Raw genomic sequence first — 20,658 nt, forward strand, 5'->3', positions numbered from 1 at the left:
CCTTTCTAAATCTCATCTGCTCGTGTCATGTCAGTACCACAGATGTGGTGAGGACTCCTCTGAATCTGTGTTTCTACTCCTTTCTACTGAATTCTGAAGCTGGATGGCCGACTACCTCCTGTGCAGCTCGTTTGAGATGTGTCCTAAGTACTTCACCTCAGTGTAGTCATAGCCAGGCTTCCCTCCTGCTTCTTACCATATCGCCACCCCTTACCTTCTCCTATATAGTCCCAATTTTGTTACCTTTCAGTCCATTCTTCCTGCTAAAGCCTTATCAGTCTTTAAAAGACTTAAATTTGATCATGGCTCCCTTAAAGAAAAAGGTTCCTCATTGTCTAAATGCAGTCCAAAGTCTTCATAAAGACTCTAAAGGTCTTTTTTTCTTAGATTCATCTTAAGTCACTCATACTGTCGTACTCTCTGCTGGTCATTGTGGCCCCCTTTTCTCCCAGAGATGTGCTTTGCTTTCTCCAAAATTTAATATTACAAAATACTCAGTCATGTATTAGAGTTTGTTCAGTATTAATAATTACTCAAATCATATTTATTTGTGAAAAGAACTACACATTACAATTGAGATTCACATAATTCTAGTGTTTGAGATGAGAAGACATATCAATTGTTTCTTTAATCATATTTTTTTTCCAAATGTCCAGGATTCTGTTACCTTTTATGCAGTCATATGCAAGATCAGGAGGGTTTTCCATTACCGGAAAGATCAAAACTGCACTGATTGAGAATGCAATTTATTACGGCACCTATTTGCTGATTTTTGGAGCATTTTTAATTTATGTAGCTGTAAACCCACATTTGCACTTAGAATGGTAAGAAAACTTGTCTTCTTAACATTGTTTCTATATATATTTGCAGTTTTTAAAATTTATTTTTAAGTCATACATGCAGATAAATAGACATTTCATTGAGGAACATGTCAAGTTATGTGTTTTATAGGTTCCCCAGAAAGAAATCCCAGTAATCCCTCTTACTAAGAAGGAAAAAATGGAATAATATATTTAAATGTAGCTATTAGACAAAGGACTAATGCTTTGTTTAATAGCTATGTGTTAGAAGTGTTAACTCTTATGATTTTTTAAAAGTTTTTATTTAAATTCCAGTTAGTTAACATACAGTGTAATATTAGTTTTGGGTGTATAGTTTTGTAATGACAAAATAATTAGTTTTCCTTTTCATTGGAATTTGTGAATGTTTTTTCTTTTGTTCTGACTATCATTTGAAGGCATATTTCTCTTTGATGATAGGTTCAGACATTATAATAACAAATGTGCGTTATACTTGTGATCTATATATGTGAAGAGATAGATCTCAGAAATTTAGTAATGGAGCAGTAATGAATCTCACTATCGCATTCCTGTAGGTATGCCTCAATGTAAGTTAAAATATTTTTTAGGCTTTAAAATTTTTTCAGGCTTCTCTTGGTTAATTAATACTAAGAAAGCACCTAATGAAAAAATTGTCTTTTCTTTGGACAAAATATGTATATTTTTTGCCAGGAATTATCCTAGACTCTAATTTTAACTATTATAGAAGCAGTGTTTCCTGTGTTAAACTCTATTTCTGCAGTCACACTCTAACTTCCTCTTAGAACGTGCAGACTATCTGCTGTCACTAAAAAAGTAACTGAGGCTTGGAAGATAATTTTTTTCATATAGAATCCTAGCCATCACTTAGGGCCATTTTCTAAAAAACGATTTAACACTAGTTAGCTTTATTTTATATTTTTCGTGGAAAAATAACTGTCACAGCTGTCTGCTTATGTTTCCTCCTCCTCAGGAACCAGCTTCAGACAATCGGGATAGCTGCAGCAAATACGTGGGGCCTGTTCCTTCTTGTGCTGCTGTTGGGGTACGGTTTGGTAGAAATTCCTCGGTCATACTGGAATGGAGCAAAAAGAGGTTATCTGCTTATGAAAACGTATTTTAAGGCAGCCAAACTGATGACAGAGAAAGCAGATGCAGAAGAGACTTTAGAAGATGTCATGGAGGTGAGCATATTTAAACCTCACATTACAGCCAGTCACGGTTGGTTTGTTGCTGCTGTTGTTCTTAGCACACTGATGGGCTTTACGCTGAAAATTTGGTGATGTGTGATCCTTCAGAATGGTCCATCCATTAGCATGACTTCTTATTGGCAGTTCAGCTTCACAAGATGTCCTCTCTACCTTCCAACCAACAAAGATTAAACGAGAATATATTCAACAGTGCAGGGTTATGCTTGTTATTTTGGGATAACTTTGAATAGCACCCCTCTCCCAGGTTAGTTGATCAATTATATGGTTATGCTGACATGCATTCCTTGGTCCTCTAGACACTTAAATATTCAGCACCCATTTTTTTTAAGTGAATGAATAAATGAACAGAAGAATATGTGTTGTCACTGAAAAATCTGGTGTGGCTTTTTTACATTTTTCCCTACAAAATGTAAGAATGGTAGAAGACAATTCAAAATGTAAGAGTAAGTCTACAAATAGTATTCTGTTACATTTCCTCAGGCTTCTGATGGCTACTACTACATTTTTCAAAATAAATAATTTATGTGTAACTAATTTTATGTTTATATCTGGTTTATTTGGAAATTTATATTTGAAAATTTGAGTTCTTGAGGAAAAATATGAAAATTTATATTTGATAATAATATTTATTTATTTATTTAAAAGATTTTATTTATTCATTCATGAGAGACACAGAGAGAGAGAGAGGCAAAGACACAGGTAGAGGGAGAAGCAGGCTCCCCTCAGGGAGCCCGATGTGGGACTTGATCCTGAACTCCAGGATCACACCCTGAGCCGAAAGCAGAGCTCAACTGCTGAGCCATCCAGGCGTCCCGATGAAAACATATTTAAAAGATAATTTAAATTTGATAGTGTTTCCCTTAAAAGTTGATACTAGATTCAGTTTTTCCAGGTTTGAGGAATATGACTTATATCAGTTATTCAGTATTCCTTCAAGAAATGTAAATCCCGTTAATTACAGCAAGACCTCGATTTGACTAGGAGGAATCATCAATGTCTGAAGAAAGATGGATTTTGTTGTTGTTATTTGTTAAGTAAGAACCTTCTACTAAGGAACAGGGTGTCAGAAATTAGGACTGGCACTGGTGCTTTCTTTGTTATTTTAACACACATGTAAGGGATTTAAAAATTTTTAGAAAAGTGTACAAAATATTAATTTGATACATTTATATATTTATTTTGAGAAACCCTTCTTTCCCTAATGGATGATTTGAAAATAGCAGCAGGTCCACGTACATAGCAGAACTCCCACCCTTTCACCCCCCATCAAACAATGCATGATTTGTCACATGTGAGTTTCTTTGCCCATTTGTTTCAAGGGAACTTGGGGTCTTTTATGTTTTTCTGAACATCTACAAATTTGTAAGCTTGAGAAAATGTTTTCATCATTTAATAAATACTTGTCTTCTTGATGAGTTAAGTGCCATGCAGAACTGGCCATTAGGATACTAACTGTCTAGAGTGGAAAATTATACAGTCTGTGGCCAATGTGATGTGAAGGATACAAAGGCACAGTGGTAGTAAAGAGAGGCTTCACTTCTGAATAGTGATCAGAAAAGGAAGTGAAGTGTGATCTGGGCCTTGAAGGATGGATAGAATTTTCATAGCTGACAGCATCCTGGTCAGATACCAGGTTTTAAAACCAAATTAATTGACCATAAGGTTGATGTGGAAAAGACAAAGCTTGTTAGATTTAGAAGACAGGTTGTAGCCAAAATAGCAGGGCCATGAATGTCAGACTGAAAAGTCCAGACTATCTTTTGAAAGCAGTAGGGAATCATTTTAACACCCTGCAGTGGGAAGAGACCTGATCCTCTATGTTTTTTAGGATGATCTGTCTGATGGAGGTGTGCAAAATAAGGCATGGAACAAGAATATGAATACTTTGAGCAAAAATGTTCAAAATAGACTGGTTTTGAATACATTTTTAACATAACAAAAGTCAATCACCTTTTTTTTTTGGTAATTATTAATTATATTATTCACTTATCCATAAAATCTCCCAAATACAGTTTTGTAAAAACCAGCTTAGTGTTTTTATGTTTTTCTCTGTGATGAATATATTCATCTGTGTGTCTGTTATTTTTCTTTGGAGCATTAATAAACTTATAAGCCGTGTCAAACCATTCAAAAGGTATTTGCTAGAGGCATAAGAGATCATCTCTACCATTTGTCATTTTTTGAGGTGGAGAATTTGGGGGAGGGAGAAACAGCCACTATTTAAAATTGCCCATTAGCCTGACTTCATAGATGCTGTTTGCCCTGCCTAGTGATGAGGCACAGTGATGTCAGTGCTCTAAGTTACGTTATATTATTTTATTTATTTTTTAAAGATTTTATTTATTTATTCATGAGAGACACACACACACAGAGAGGCAGAGACACAGGTAGAGGGAGAAGCAGGCTCCATGCAGGGACCCTGACGTGGGACTCGATCCCGGGTCTCCAGGATCACACCCTGGGCTGAAGGTGGCGCTAAACCACTGAGCCACCAGGGCTGCCCTAAGTTACATTATTTTATTGTATTGTATTGTATTGTATTGTATTGTATTGTATTGTATTTATTTTATTTTTTAATAATAAATTTATTTTTTATTGATTTTCAATTTGCCAACATACAGAATAACACCCAGTGCTCATCCTGTCAAGTGCCCCCCTCAGTGCCCGTCACCCATTCACCCCCACCCTCCGCCCTCCTCCCCTTCCACCACCCCTAGTTCATTTCCCAGAGTCAGGAGTCTAAGTTACATTATTTTAGATGAAGAAAATAAGCAATATTTCAAATACTTTCTACACTTCATGGAAGTTACGAACTTTTAAAGGAATCTTAAATTTATAACAGATATAGTAAATATCATTAGTTAACTGTTTCAGTACTTATTTTTGTATAATATGGCTCAAAAATTTTAAAGGAAAAATACAGTATTTTCATGCATAATTTATAAGCAGACTGTATGGTTCATATTCAAAGTTGTACTAACAAGTCAACAAAATTTGAAGGCAATTTAGTAATACAATGCAATGATGATTCGAGAGTCTTTTAAAAACCCAAGTCTTAATCCTGTCACACTCCTGCAGTTAGGCCTCACTCAACTGACCTCAGATGAACTGTTACCAAGGCCTTCTGGAGGGCTTTGGTTTTCTTCAGCCGGATCAAGTGCTGCTCAGGCGCTTACTCTCCTTTTCTTCCCATGGTCACATTACTTCTTTCAGTTCCTTGAAACTCTTCATGCACTTCTGCTTGGAGGCCTTCATACAGGCTGCCCCTCTGTTTGGAATAGTCTTGCCCCTTCCTTTGGTTGGCTGACCTACCTCCTACTCATTCTTTTTATCTCAGCTTAAGTAATAAGTTTATCAGAAAGCCTCCCACACTGGATTACATAGTATTTTCCATACCATTTCTTTATGAATAATGTGTTTTCTTCCTTAAGCTAAACTCCTGACAGGAGCAATGTCTACTGGTACAGAGTATAAGGTCTACATAGTTTAAATTTTGATAGTTATTGCTAAATTACCTTCCAAAGAAGTTATATAATTTTGCCAGAAAACTTCTTATTTTTAAAATTTGTAATTGTTTTTAGTGAGCTTGATGATCTTACCAGACATTTCACAATAGTTTCTTATGTGTCTTCCCAATCTTTGCTTGATTTGTAAGCACTCTCTATATAATAAGGGAAGTGATTTTTTTTGTCATATAAGACATAAATATCTTTTCATAATTTTGTCTATATGACAGATGGTCCTAGGGCCATTCTCTACTCTACAATCAGAATGTGCTTTTTAATACTCTGGTCAGTTTCTCTGCCTCTCAGCCCTTGAACATGTCGTTTGTTTTGCCAAGAACAGTGGTTCCAACTCTTTTTTTTTTATTCCATTAGTATTATAGAATATTGTTGTTTTTTGCGAACTACAGGTTGTAAAGATTCCCCCGCAACCCCTTTATACCTTTCAAAATCCCTAACTTGTTTATTACCTCACCATCAGCCCATAATCTTTTTTTTTTTAAAGATTTTATTTATTTATGTGAGAAACCCATAGAGAGAGGCAGAGACATAGGCAGAGGGAGAAGCAGCTTCTCATAGGGAGCCCAATGTGGGATTCGATCCCAGGACCGTAGGGATCACACCCTGAGCCAAAGGCAGATGCTCAACCACTGAGCCACGTAGGCATCCCATCAGCCCGTCATCTTTAAAGACCTGTAATGTCATGTCTTCCTACCACATTCTCCAGTATGGACTACTGTGACTTTCCACCTAGCACAGTGCTGGCATTAGTGTGCTCTTAATAAACAAATGTGGAATGAGTCAGTAGTTGTGACTGCTGTAGAGGACTCTCTCATTGGAAAGGGGCAGGTGCTTTGTGATGTTTGTTTCCTGTTGCTTCCTCTGATTTCTTCACCGTATTTTAGATGATGAGATAATTGAGCTTCCTGAGCCAGGTGGAGGAGTGCAACATCGCAAAGTTTGTCTGATCCTTCATGGCTTTTTTATAATGCCTGCTCATCATTGTGTACAAGTCAGCAAATGATAAGGGAATAAATCTTAGAAAGTAGTAAAAAAACATGAGGATATAGGTATTGCTATCCTATAATTCTGTATTTTTACTTAACATTCTCAATAACTTAATCAGTGAATGGAGCTTCATGTGTACGCTGAATAATTTGGGTTGAAATTAAACTTGTGAGAACATATATGGTACCTAGAACAGTTTCATTTGAAGCATATGATGTATAGAAATGGAAATATTTTTATTCCTCTTACTCTTTTTTATAGGAGGTTCGTAAAGTGAATGACAGCATCAAGTATAACCACCCATTGAGAAAATGTGTTGACACGATTCTTAAAAAGGTGATTAATTATAATCCTCATCTTTTTTCTTTTGACATACAAATTTGTAGAATATAATATTATAATGGAAGTATCAGAAAAGTATGAGAACAGCCTATGACTCAGGTCTTCTCATATCCTTTCCATTTTCAATGAAATATTAACCATAAACTGGTAGTAATCTGCACATAGAATTTGTTCAGTAGTTATTACGAGTTTAACATTTAATTATTGGCAATATTTTTCATTGAAATCTGGATGTAGAAGTTACGTTAATATGTATACTGATTGCTATGATGCAGCAATAGAGATGGACCGTCACAGTTTCTAAGTGTCATTGAATGTGGTCATTATAATAAACTAGGGCCTCAGTAATCTCTTTCACTCGCTCCCTGCATGTCAGTTTACAATATATGAAGTACATCGTAAAATGAATGGCCCTATGAGATACTTAAGACAGATATTTAACAAGAAGCCATACAATTAAGGTTTTACTGCATTGGGATTGAATTGGGGTATTTGTATACTTCCAAAATGATTATTCCAAAAATGAGCTGTTCAGTCATTGTCTTTGCAACCATAGAACCACTGAACTATTTCTTTTCCTCTATTTTAAATCTGTTATGCTGATTATTAGCTAGTGTTCCCTTTGACTAAGATGATGGTCATGAGAATCAATTCTCTAATCATTTCTCTTACAATGCTACCTTTTGAGACCTATTCAGAGAGGTTAAGTAACTTGCCCAAGTTCAGGTAAGTAATGAATAACTAACAAGACAGATGACCCCAAATCATGTGTTTTTCTGTTCCATGCCTTTTAAAAATCCAACATCTTGGATTTATTATGATTCTTCTTCATTTTTACCTAGGAAAATAATAGTTTCATCATGTGCCTACATAACCTAATCCTCTCAGATACTTATTGCTTCATGTAGGTAACTCCCTTACCCTACCACAGCTAGTATATCTGATAATAAAGATTAATATTAATAGGAGAAGGAAGACACTCAATATATCTAAAACATTTTCAAGAAAATGTCAGGAACTAAAAATCCAACTATCTAGAGATGCCAATGAAAGAAGATGATGTTTTTGAGAATACTAGACATGCCCAAGAATAGAAGATTTTGTAATAAAAATAAAATTTTTAAGTTTTTTGAAAATGAGACTTTAAAAAATCTGCTTGTCCTTTTTAGTGCCCTACAGAATATCAGGAAAAAATGGGTAGGAACATGGATGATTATGAAGATTTTGATGAAAAGCATAATACCTACCCAAGTGAAAAGAGTCTGGTAAAACTACATAAACAGGTAACTTTATTAATAATAGCTTTTTTTACTTACTGATAATTTTAGTTAGATTTATAATTACTGTCCACATAAAGGGAATTTTGAGTGAATATGTATTTGAAACTTTCTTTGATCCTGTGCATTTTTCTTTTTGAATTGTTTTAACTATGTGTTTCTTAACAGGGTTACTGTTGGTATTTGGGGAAGGAGAATTATTCACTGAACCTAATTGTTACATGTGTTGTTGAATACTAACATCCTTGGCTCAACCCAGCAAGTGCCACGGACATTTCCCCATTGTTATGAGAACCAAAATATGCTGTCTGGCAGGAAGATGAAACACTGCTGGATCAGAACACTGAAAGACATATTCCCCTGTTCTCTTTTTTAGGTGATTTATTCAGTTCAGAGGCACCGTCGAACTCAAGTACAATGGCAGATTCTTCTGGAGCAAGCATTTTATCTAGAAGATGTAGCAAAAAATGAAACTAGTGCTACTCATCAGTTTGTTCATACCTTTCAGTCACCAGAGCCAGAAAACAAATTTATCCAATATTTTTATAATCCTACAGTTGGTACGTAATTTGACATAATTTCAAAATTTAATGATAATTTTTCTAAGTGCAGAGTTGAATCATATTTGTATTATTTGATATATACCATGTGGTACTATATATTTGATAAACCTCCCCTCTAAAAATATTTTACTGGTTATATAACAGATTATCAGTTTCTACTGTTACTTTACAGTTAACCAAAATTCTATCCAAAAATATATGCAATGCATCAAGCATAATATGTATTCATAATACATACTCTAAAAAATTAGAATTTTAAGCAATTTCATATCATAAGCTTGGGTCTCTTCTTCAGTCTTGACATACTACTAAAATATTTCCCTAACAAGTCTTTGATTATTTATATCTATTGGTCTATTTACAAGACCTACACTGAGTATTTGTAATTATTTCATTCTCTCTTTTTTTTAAAGATTTTACTTTTTTATTCATGAGAGACACAGAGAGAGGGAGGCAAGGACACAGGCAGAGAGAGAAGCAGGCTCCATGCAGGGAGCCCAAAGTGTGGGACTTGATCCTGGGACTCCAGGATCACACCCTGGACTGAAGGCAGGCACTCAACTGCTGAGGCACCTATTTCATTCTCTTTAATGATTGTTTGTCACACTCTCTTCAAACGTTATCAGATTTAGTATGAAGAACTTAATGAAAATATGCCAAAGTGTCATAGTATTAACACTTCCATTTACCTTATTTTTCTAAATAAACCTTATGTTCTCTTTCTCATATTTGGTCTTGAGTATGAAGACAATGCCCATAATGTATCTTGGAAAACTCCTTCAGCAAAGATCTTTTCTAATTAAATAAAAGAAATACTTATTTTCATTCATTTGACAAGTATTTGAGAACATATATGTTATCCATCGTTGGGTGCTTGGGTACTTACTTATCAGTAAGTGTAAAGATGAAAATTCCTCTTTGTGGAGTGAGAAAAATAAACAATGTATACATAGAGGTGTGAAGAAAGTGCTGAGTAGGTAGCTGGCTGTAGAAATGGGAATTCAGGGGAGAAGTCTGGTCTACAAGTAAAAATCAGGCATCATCAGTGTATCATATCAGTGAGCTATGGGTCAGAATAAAATCAACAAAGAAGTAAATGATAAAAGCGAGAGAAAGTCAGAGGACCAAATCGAGGCATTCCAGAATGTAAACATTGGGTTGATGAGGAGGAACCAGGAAAAAGGCTAAAAGAGAAGTGGCCAGTGAAGTAGGAAGAAAAGCAGGATGGTGAGGTGTTTTGAGGAAAGGGGTATGTAAAGCACCTTTCCAAATGTTGTAGATGCGTCTACAGTCACATGAAGCCTTGGCCATTGGACTTCAGAGAAGTGAGGTGGAGGTTGAGGGGATAAGAAAGCTTAGTTGGAGTTTAAAAGAAATAAGGAGAGCAATTAAGAGGCAGAGAATAGAAAATGTAAAATGTTTTCCTTATAAAAGGGAGTAGAGAAAAGAAGTAGTAGCTGAAGGAGGATGGCAGGGTCAAGATCAATCATAGCATGTAATTTGGGAACAGTGTCTTGGAGGAAATGTAATGAGAGAGGAGCATGGCTCTGCTGATGTTCATGAGAAGGAGCCATGAAATGGGAAATAGTGAACAGCAGAGAATCCCCTTAGATTAGGAAGTAAGGCACAAATGTACCTGAGCAGGTAAGAAGAGGTGGTAGTGGGAACTTGGGGAGGCTCCCTTCTGCCAGCTACTCTGTGAAATGCTAAGAGTAAGTATAGGAGAAGAGATTTGGGAGATTTGAAGAGAGAAGGGAAGGTACAAAATAGTTGCTAAGGAGAAAAGGCCTGGGAGAAGATTGGTGAATTATAATCGGCTAGCCAGGCAGTGCTCAAGGTCCGCCTGAAGCTGGGAAGTAAGAGTTTAAGTGAGACCAGTCAGCAAAGTTGTGTGTCTCCCTTTTGCGGTGTGCAGCTCCATGGGTGCAGGCTCAGAGCAGCTGGAAAGTTGGATCTGACCAGGGTGTGGCTTCAGTTAGCAACTGCAGAGAAGCAAGAGAGGGCAAAGAAAGTGGGATGTTGGAGACTAGTTCTCCTCAAAGACTATAGAATCTGAGCTGGTAAAGAAAGCAATAGGGTACCAGGGCCTTAAGGGCAATACAAAGGTGCTAGAATGAATGGATCATTGATGCAGGTAAGGTCAGTCAGTGGAATTGGAATATTAGATGAAGATATTGCTTGGAAACAGGGACCCAGTAATGAGATTAAAAGGAAGGGTGGGAGTTATTGGCAGTGAGAGGCTTAGGGATGAGGGGTGTGCGTGAGTTGCAAGGGTGGGGTGGAGATGAGACCTCTGGGGGAAAGGAGGGCAAGGAAGTGAAAGACTCCAAAGGGACTAAAAAAAGGATCATCAGGGGATCCCTGGGTGGCACAGCAGTTTGGCGCCTGCCTTTGGCCCAGGGCGCCATCCTGGGGACCCGGGATCGAATCCCACATCGGGCTCCCGGTGCATAGAGCCTGCTTCTCCCTCTGCCTATATCGCTGCCTCTCTCTCTCTCTCTCTCTCTCTCTCTCTCTCTATCATAAAAAAAAAAAAATCATCAGTTTGGACCATGAGCTCACCAGGAATTGTGCTGAGAGTAAGGTTGAAATTTTTAGTGGCTCAGAACTCAATACCTCAGTGAATGAAGTGAAAATACAGCCTTTTCAATTTGGGTAGCTTTTTTCTTTTTCTTTGTTTCTTTTTTTTTTACTTTTATTTTTTTTTATACCTAAAGTCAGACTTAACTGGGAATTGTCAGATTAGTACAAATAATTCTTGTATATGCTTCACCCAGATTCTCCACATGGTAATGGTTTACCCGAATTTATCTTTTTTTCCTTAATCTTTTCAGAGTTGAATCCAGATGTGATGCCATTTTCTCCTAAATGCTTCAGTGTAGAATTTCTAAAAATAAAGACATTTTCTTATATAACCAAATACAATGATCAAACCAGGAAATGAACTTTGATATGGAACTGTTATCTATAGACCTTAATCAAATTATCCCAAAATATTCTTTGTTAAAAATCCCAGATTTTTGAGTGAAAGGGAATAAAGGGGAAAGGAGAAAATATGAGTGGGAAATATCAGAAAGGAAGACAGAACATGAAAGACTCCTAACTGGGAAATGAACTAGGGGTGGTGAAAGGGGAGGTGGGTGGGGGGGGGGGGGGTTGTGACTGCGTGACGGGCCCTGATGGGGGCACTTAATGGGATGAGCACTGGGTGTTATTCTATATGTTGGCAAATTAAACACCAATAAAAAATAAATTTATAAAAAAAAAATCCCAGATTTTTAAAATGCAGCACACTCAAGTGTCATGTCGCCTTAGTTTTCTTTTATCTGAAACGATTTCTCAGCTTCTTTTTGTTTTATGACGTTGATATTTTTGGAGACTCTAGGCCAGTTTTTTATTGGGTATCCCTGAGTTTGAGTCTGATATTTCCTCATGTTGGATGCAGGCTTTACATTTTGGGTGGGAATACGGTGGCACTGATACTGTGTTCTCAGTGCTTCATGGCAGGAGGCACATGATGTTACTTTGTCCCATTACTGGTGATTATTTGGCGAGGAGCCAAATCTGCCTGGTTCCTCTGTTGTGAACTTAACTGTTTTCCTCTTTGCAGTTATAGATCTTGTTTGGGGATATTTTGAAGTAATGTAAATACCCACTTACTCCTTTAATGGTTTTCCTAATTTTTTTCTTTTATCTTCCAGAATGGTACTGGGAATGTCTTTTGCGACCATGGTTTTATAGGATACTTGCTGTGGTTTTGTCCATCTTCTCTGTGATTGTTGTGTGGTCCGAATGCACATTTTTTAGCACTACACCTGTCTTATCCCTCTTTGCAGTCTTCATACAGCTGGCTGAAAAAACGTACAATTATATTTATATTGAGGTTGGTTTATTTCATTTCTGTCATAAACATGTGTCAGTTCATAGTATAGTTGTCAACTGTTATTTTTTCTTTATTTATTTTACTAACAATGAAAGCAGTAAAGTTCCCTGCGCTGTTATTATTCAGACTTTCAAAAATGGTCTTCATCCATTTACCTAAACTAAGAATTGTGTTTGAGGGAAGATGACAAGGTGCAAAATAGTACAGAATCCTTTTATGAGAATACTTTGACCCTCTTTATGCCAGTGAAGCTATTTAATTTAGAGTCTTCATATGGAGAATTGCCAAGGGAGTGGGAGAATGGGCGCACTTTAGGAGGTAGATTTGAAACTCATGGACAGGTTGTTGAACTGGTTGAGATGTAGATTTTTTTATAAATTCATTTTCTTAGATGGTTAAGAAAAACTGTTACTGTGTTTAAATTTTAGGATGTCAATAAATGTTAGCCGGAAATAAGGGATACTGCTTAAGAAAAGTATATAAAGTACCCAAGTCGATTAGTCTTAAGCTGGTTTTGCTTCTTTTTCAGATTGCTTGTTTCCTTTCCATCTTCTTTCTGAGCATCTGTGTTTATTCTACTGTGTTCAGGATTCGTGTATTTAACTATTATTACTTGGCTTCACATCACCAAACTGATGCTTACAGCCTTCTTTTCAGTGGCATGTAAGTAGGACTGTGTATAGAGACAAGCGGGTGACTCCATTGCATGCATTCTATGGATTTCTCATTTATTTCTTGTTTACGGGTGTTCCACTAGCACCTGTATCTATGTGAGCTCATTGATTAGGTTCAAGCATTAGTTAGATGTTTGCTGACTAAATCCTGCTTGAAGCTTAAGGTTATATTAGGTTTGCTAGGTTAGAGAGAAAAAGAAAGACAGCCTGGATTTACAAATCAGAGATTCAGTAAATAGATTAGTAAATACTAGGATCATTTGAAAATTTGGGGGCTAAGTCAGACCTAGAGAGTTCTGAGATTTGGTGGCATCAAACTGCATTATGAGGGCTTGAGAAAACAAACAGGAATAATCTTTGCTAAGAAATTTAGTAAGTCCAGTTCCCCTTGAGGATATTGCTGTCCTTGCCATTCTGAGACAGATTACACAGATGGTAGACTTGAAAAAAGTGCATATGTAGCACTCCACAAATTGTTAGGATAAAGCAGCAGCAAACACCATCAAAGTAGGCAGTCTGAGGCTGGAGTTTTGCTGTGTGGGTGTTGGTATTTTAGGGAGATGCAATTAATAGGGTTTTCAGAATATCTCTCAGGTAAGGACATTTCACATTAAGAATTCAAGGTAAATATACATACTGATGGAAATAATAGTTATATTTCAATATAGTAAAATGTATTTTGCTACTATTTTTTTTTACATATTCTGTTTATAAATGCGTTTTTACAGGTTATTTTGCCGTTTGACTCCTCCGTTGTGTCTTAATTTCTTGGGTTTGACCCATATGGATTCATCCATCTCTCACCAGAATACACAGCCAACTGCTTATACATCTGTAAGTATAGTCAGAAAACAGTTTTTTAAGATTGTCTCTATGAGATGTATTATTGTGGATTTTTTTTTAAAGATTTTATTTATTCATGAGAGACACAGAAAGAGAGAGGCAGGGACATAGGCAGAGGGAAAAGCAGGCTCCACGCAGGGAGCCTGATGTCGGACTCGATCGCAGAATTCCAGGATCACACCCGAGCCAAAGGCAGATGAGACGTTTAACTTCTGAGCCACCCAGGCGTCCCATACTGTGGAATTTCTTGTAATGCCAGCAAAAAAGTTTTGTAGTGTTATTAGGATCTTTTTTTAATATCAAACTTTCTTTTAAAGGTTGTATATGTAACTACTAATGACTGGATAAAAATTATTTTTTTTCTCTCTTTTATTGTAAAAAAAGTTTTTTGGTGCACATTGCTTGTGCAACTGAGCAATATCAATAGACTTCATCTATAATATTAGCTTTTATATTTATAATCTTTATGTACACAATAAATTTCAATAATATTTATAAAATATTTTCTTTAGATGAAAACCTCAATAAATAAGCAAATTCAGACATAATTTACATATAACATATTAGTTTAAAATATACAGCAGAATGATATGATGTATGTATATATTTTGAAATGATTGCCACAGTATCTTTAGTTAACATCAGACTGTTTTTTTTTTCTTATGATGAGAACTTAAAAATCAATCCATTTAGAGCTTTATTTCTACTTTTCGAAAACTCCAAATTTGTTAATATGCTGGGTTAAGAGTGAATTTTCTAAAGGTGGAAAGTAATGAAAAATACGGAACTGTACTAATTTAACTTCCTTTTTTTCCTTTGGCTTGTTAGATTATGGGTTCCATGAAAGTTTTATCCTTTATCGCAGATGGATTCTATATATATTATCCTATGTTGGTGGTAATTCTCTGCATTGCTACTTACTTTAGGTAAGAAACTTAACATTGATAATTTTTCCTCCTACTCTTGTCCAATCTGGATATCCTGTCTCAAAGCTGTTTTTAAATATTTACTGGTCAGGTTTTGGTTGTTGTTTGTTTTATTGTGGCTTTCGGGGAACTGTAGGTAGTTTAAAGGATTTGCTTAAGTGATGAGGACAGGTTTTCACTCTGAAGGTATTTTTAAGAAAAGAGAAGTACAGTCATTCTTTTATAAGTATTTAGGCTACAAGTGATAGGATTGATTACAGAATGTTAACTCTAAGTCCTGGCCTTCAACACCTGACAGTTGATTTATCTTATAAAATAATCCCATGCCCACTTTTTATCCAGTAACATAAATGAGTCTAAGGGCTTTCCCCACAATCATTGCTGGGTTTCTAGATGTCTTAGACCTTAGCCAGCACAAAATATCATGTGAGGAGCGATTGTAATTGGGCAGTACATATAAGGCTGGAAAGGACACAGCCTACCACTTTTTATAGGATTAGAAAATAATTGAATCTTGGCAAGGGTACAGCTCAAAAGGAGGTAAATATGCTTGGCTTCTAACACATTGTCTTCCCTATTTCCACATGTCAAGAGCCATCATCCTGTACTGTGTCTGCCCTCTTCACCCAACTGCTTAGGTGTTCCGTGACACACCAAAAAGTTAAAGAAAATTTTTACTGGGGTGCCTGGGTGGCTCAGTCATTTAAGTGCCTGCTTTTGGCTCAGGTTGTGATCCTTGGGTCCTGGAATCAAGCTCCACATCAGGCTCCCTGCTTGATGGAGAGCCTGCTTCTCCCTCTGCCTGCTGTTCCCCCTGCTTGTGATCTCTCTCTCTGTGTCAAATAAATAAATAAATTCTTAAAAATATATATTTATTTATTTTTAAAGATTTAATTATTTGAGAGAGAGAGAGAGCAAGAGAACACAGGTGTAAGGGAGGGAGGGACCAAGGGAGGGGAGAGAATACTAAGCAGACTCCCCACTGAGTGTAGAGCCTGACGGCAGGGCTTGATCCCACCACCCAGAAATCACAACCTGAACCAAAATGAAGAGTCAAACATTTAACTAACTGAGCCACTCAGGTGCCCCTGAAAAAATATTTATTGATGTCCATCAGTTTGCCTTTCTGATGAAAATGTTTCTTCTAACCACTTTTCATTTAAATCTTTTGATACCATTCTATTGCTATTACAAATAATATGTATGTATTCATTAAGAGGATTTTGAGTAAAGTCAAGTATCCTTTGAAATAAATTCTCTATTGAATGTTTTAAAATATTTATATTTTACCTTCTTATAGCTAAAATAAAAGATTATATTTTAAAATAAAACTGTTAATATGAACTCATAGAAAATCTAAATTTCAAGATTTTTTTTCTATAAGGTAGAAAAGACCATAGGTTTGTGAAATGTGTCATCATTGTGAAAATGAGGTAGTAAAGGAGGAAACCACACTTTGCATGTCTAAGACTTAATTTTGATTATATGCTTATTTATTTTAAAGGTTTATAAAATTACTAATGAAACATTAAGAACTTTTGATCTGTGTCTTCACATGTTAGTTTTGTTGGCAAGATTAGCATATCTTCCTACTTTATATTAGGGTGTTACACGGATCAAGGAATAGATGGGTGGGATAGTGGTTTATCAACTATAAAATCGTAAATATAAAGAGTTATTGTATCTAAAAGGAAAATTATTAATCCATTAAAGGTATTATTTTAGAGTTAATTGGGATAAACTTTGAGTGCCAGTTTGTCTTTTAGGAAAAAAAAGGTCAGATTCTTCAATTTTCAAATTATCTCTCAAAATAGATATGCTATTATAGAGATATATGAAACAGTGCCTTAGTGACATTTTAGTGATAATTTGCTTCATAGGTCCATTTTCTTTTGAAATGCTGCCATAATTAGTCTAATGCTCATGTTTTGTTTTTTAAGATTGATTGATTTAGAGAGAGAGCATGCACAGAGGGGGAGGGGCAAAAACGAGAGAGAGAGAGAGAGAGAGAGAAAGAGATAGAGAGAGAGAATATGAGAATGAATCTCAAGCTGACTCCCTGCAGAGCATGGAGCCCAACGTAAGGCTCTATCCCACCACTCTATGATCATGACCTGAGCTGAGATCAAGAGTTAATTTGTCACCAATTGAGTCACCCAGGCACCCTACTAATTCCCATGTTACTAACAACACAGCCATCCCTAGAGTTAATATTTAGACTTAACTGCCTAGAGAGTGTAAGGCTATTTCCTGACACTAGAAAAAGCTATGACCTTCCCAGAAATAATTATCTAATTGGGGTTTCTCCTCCTAGAGTATTGTATTCCCACAAGGGTGTGAAGATAGTAAGGAAGTATTTAGTGTCACAGAATTAGCATAACCATCTATCTGAAACCCCAGTTTTGCTCAATGATAAATCATATAAAACATTCCTTATATATTAAAGCAAGGAGATGTGTTATGAATTAGTTGTATTTCTTACACATCAGTTGTGTAAAATGGGAGACCTTTACTTTCTTGTAATCGCTCCACTGTTTTCCTCAGTGTAATGCTCACATGCACCCCCCCCCACACACACACACACTCATCCCTCTTTCTCCTTCTTCCTCTCTTCCTCCCTTGCTCCATGTATGTGTTTGGGCTTATGCCATGAGGAGTACATCAGTGAAAAAGTCTGATCCTCAGTGAAAAAGTCTGAAACTAAGGCAACAAAAAGTCCTTGGTCTTTGTTTTGTCTTGGATTTAAATTCTAGCTCTAAAATTTGTTAAATGATCATTAGCAAAGTATTTAACCCTTTGGGCCTCTGTTTCTTTATCTGTAAAATAATTATTTCTTAGGATCACAGTAAGAATAAGGTAAGAGAGTGTCTGTAAATTGGCTGATGAATAGCAGGGTCTTTTTTTTTATTTTATTTTAAGATTTTACTTATTTATTAGAGACACAGAGAGAGAGAAAGAGAGAGAGAGGCAGAGACACAGGCAGGGGGAGAAGCAGGCTCCATGCCGGGAGCCTGATGTGGGACTCGATCCCGGGTCTCCAGGATCATGCCCTGGGTTGAAGGCAAAGCTAAACCACTAAGCCACCAGGGCTGTCCTGAATCGTAGGATCTTAACAAATATTAATCCTGCCTGTCCATCCATTGCTTCTTTCCTTGTGTGTCATATTTTCAGAGTACTCTTGTTCTATACAACAGTGAGGTTTAAAGTAAACAGCAAATAAGATAAAATAATAGCCCTCAGGTAAGACATAGTAATAAATTCTGAGTGTATAATAAAATCCATTTAAATGGAATTGACTAGCTTTTAGGTTATTTAAAAAAATTGAACAGGAAAATTAATTTTCATAATTAAGATTTTCTAAACCATGTTGTTTTATACTTAAAAATACTAGTTGTGTATTTTCAGCATTAAAATTGTGTGAATATAAGAAAAGAACAAATTGCATTTGTATTAGAGCCATTGTTTTGTATTCTTGTGTAATAATTTTCTGAAGGTATACAAATAACCCAACTCAGTGTGTTTTTGTAAGAAATCTGGGTATGGTGCATACCTTGTTAATGGAATACTGGCTATATAAACTTCTTAGAAAGAGAAATAAGTCCTTCTTAAAGAAAGACAAGTTATTATAACTACATAACTTGCTGTGATAAGTAATAATAAAACATAGGCTTCTTTGGAATGACAATACCAAAGAAGAGTTTAAACATTTACAATGAGAAATAATGCTTGCCTTTTTAAAAATCTACTTTTATTAGTTTGGGAACTCGTTGTTTGAATCTACTTGGTTTCCAGCAGTTCATGGGAGATAATGATATGACATCAGACTTGGTTGATGAAGGAAAAGAATTAATCAGACGAGGTAAGATTTGTCTTTTAAAATCAAGGAAAGGAAAGTTCTAAAACTCAAAATACGAATTAGTGTTTCTATAATTTGTAATTTTTAATCTCTTAAGAAATTAATGTTTTTTTTAGCTAAAATTCTACAAAAACAACCTTCATAACAAAAATAATTTGAAACTATAAAAATAATTTGAAACTATAAACTATAAAAAAAATTGAAACTCTCATCTGTCTTTAAGAAATACTACAGCAGACAGCAGAAATTTAGTATGCCCTCAACTAAATAATGCTCTTGGATGGCATTGGAGTTACTTTCATATTTTCCTGGAAATGGATTTGCCAAGCTCAGTACAACTATAAAATTCATGAATTCAAAGAATCATCAGTTTAATACCACACAAGAAATCATTCAAGCCAAGGCTGGTTTTGAGAATGCAATGATCATTAACAGCCTATTAGAATACATGGCACTCTAGTAAAATCTAATCCGGACACTGAATATATCAAATTTCCTGAGGTTCAAGTGATGGTAGGGAAAAAAGAAAACAAAACTTGAGTGTGGGGACATTGATTCCTAGACATTCTCCCTCCGTGAGTCTGGAGCTTTTGTGTGGTCATTTAGTTAAATGGAGGCCAAAATATGTTGTGACTCCAATAAAAGCTTTCATAGTCTTCACATTCTGAGGAAGGTGGAGTCCAGTTGATGTAATGGTTCTGCTGCTTTTTGCATTAATAAGACCTCATGTGGAATATTGTATTCAGTCCTGGGTAAGATTTCAAGAGTAGAACTGGTAAGTTAGAAGGTATTTAGAGAAGGACAGCCAGAACTATGAGTCTGTAGAGCGTAACTTACACAAAAACAAAACAAAACCAAAAACCACTGTGAGTATACAGCCTGAAGAGAATAAGGGAAAGGACTTTTATGCAGAAAAAATATCAACTTAATTTAGAAGATGAGGCAAAGAGAAAGAAATTACCAACAAATTTCAGATCACCATGAGGAAGAATGTTTTCCTCACTAAAAACTATTTACACATGGCCTAAAGGTCATGTCCAACAGAAATATAGAAGATATCCTCTGTGGACTTAGGTGACCTCTAAGGTCCTTTCCAACAATAACCTATTACTTTTGACTTTGTAGTAATTTAAAGGAAATTGGTCATAGCCTGATACCTTTACTTCAGTTACTCTACGTCTAACTAAACCCATTATACCAAATTTGAGACCACTTTTCTGTCTCTAGAGAAGAGAAAAAGACAAAGGCAAGAAGAAGGTGAAAATCGAAGAAGAGTAAGTATAGTACTTAATAATTTGTTGTAACCTAAAGACTGATGTGAAATAATCATAAGAATTTTACTGAACTGGAGGGTATTATGCTGAGTGAAGTAAGTCAATCGGAGGACAAACAGTGTATGTTCTCATTCATTTGGGGAATATAAATAATAGTGAAAGGGAATATAAAGGAAGGGAGAAGAAATGTGTGGGAAATATCAGAAAGGGAGACAGAACATAAAGACTCCTAACTCTGGGAAACGAACTAGGGGTGGTGGAAGGGGAGGAGGGTGGGGGGTGGGGGTGAATGGGTGATGGGCACTGAGGGGGGCACTTGACGGGATGAGCACTGGGTGTTATTCTGTATGTTGGTAAATTGAACACCAATAAAAAATAAATTTATTTAAAAAAAAAGAATTTTACTGATTTACAATTGGCTAAAGACCAAAGAGCAGTGGGAAAATGACATACGACACGTTTTTTTTAAAAGGTAATTTT

General features: G+C 35.9%; 1 protein-coding gene across 5 annotated transcripts in view; it reads left to right on the plus strand.

Annotated features, from left to right (window-relative positions):
• Positions 1-20,658, plus strand: part of LMBRD2 (LMBR1 domain containing 2) — a 43,934-nt gene that overhangs the window by 13,036 nt on the left and 10,240 nt on the right. For 4 of the 5 annotated variants that reach the window (XM_077896213.1, XM_077896215.1, XM_077896212.1 and 1 more), the window contains exons 5-15: positions 657-824; positions 1,792-2,002; positions 6,802-6,876; positions 8,052-8,165; positions 8,536-8,719; positions 12,424-12,605; positions 13,135-13,268; positions 14,008-14,113; positions 14,951-15,048; positions 18,804-18,907; positions 20,132-20,178. In XM_077896213.1, the coding sequence (XP_077752339.1) occupies positions 657-824; positions 1,792-2,002; positions 6,802-6,876; positions 8,052-8,165; positions 8,536-8,719; positions 12,424-12,605; positions 13,135-13,268; positions 14,008-14,113; positions 14,951-15,048; positions 18,804-18,907; positions 20,132-20,178 (1,423 nt within the window). Of the gene's footprint in view, positions 1-656; positions 825-1,791; positions 2,003-6,801; positions 6,877-8,051; positions 8,166-8,535; positions 8,720-12,423; positions 12,606-13,134; positions 13,269-14,007; positions 14,114-14,950; positions 15,049-18,803; positions 18,908-20,029; positions 20,179-20,658 lie in introns of those variants that run through there. The other variant, XM_077896216.1, reaches the window with a different exon arrangement.

This window comes from Canis aureus, chromosome 4 (genome assembly GCF_053574225.1).
Source record: "Canis aureus isolate CA01 chromosome 4, VMU_Caureus_v.1.0, whole genome shotgun sequence".
In the NCBI taxonomy this organism is placed as follows: domain Eukaryota; kingdom Metazoa; phylum Chordata; class Mammalia; order Carnivora; family Canidae; genus Canis; species Canis aureus.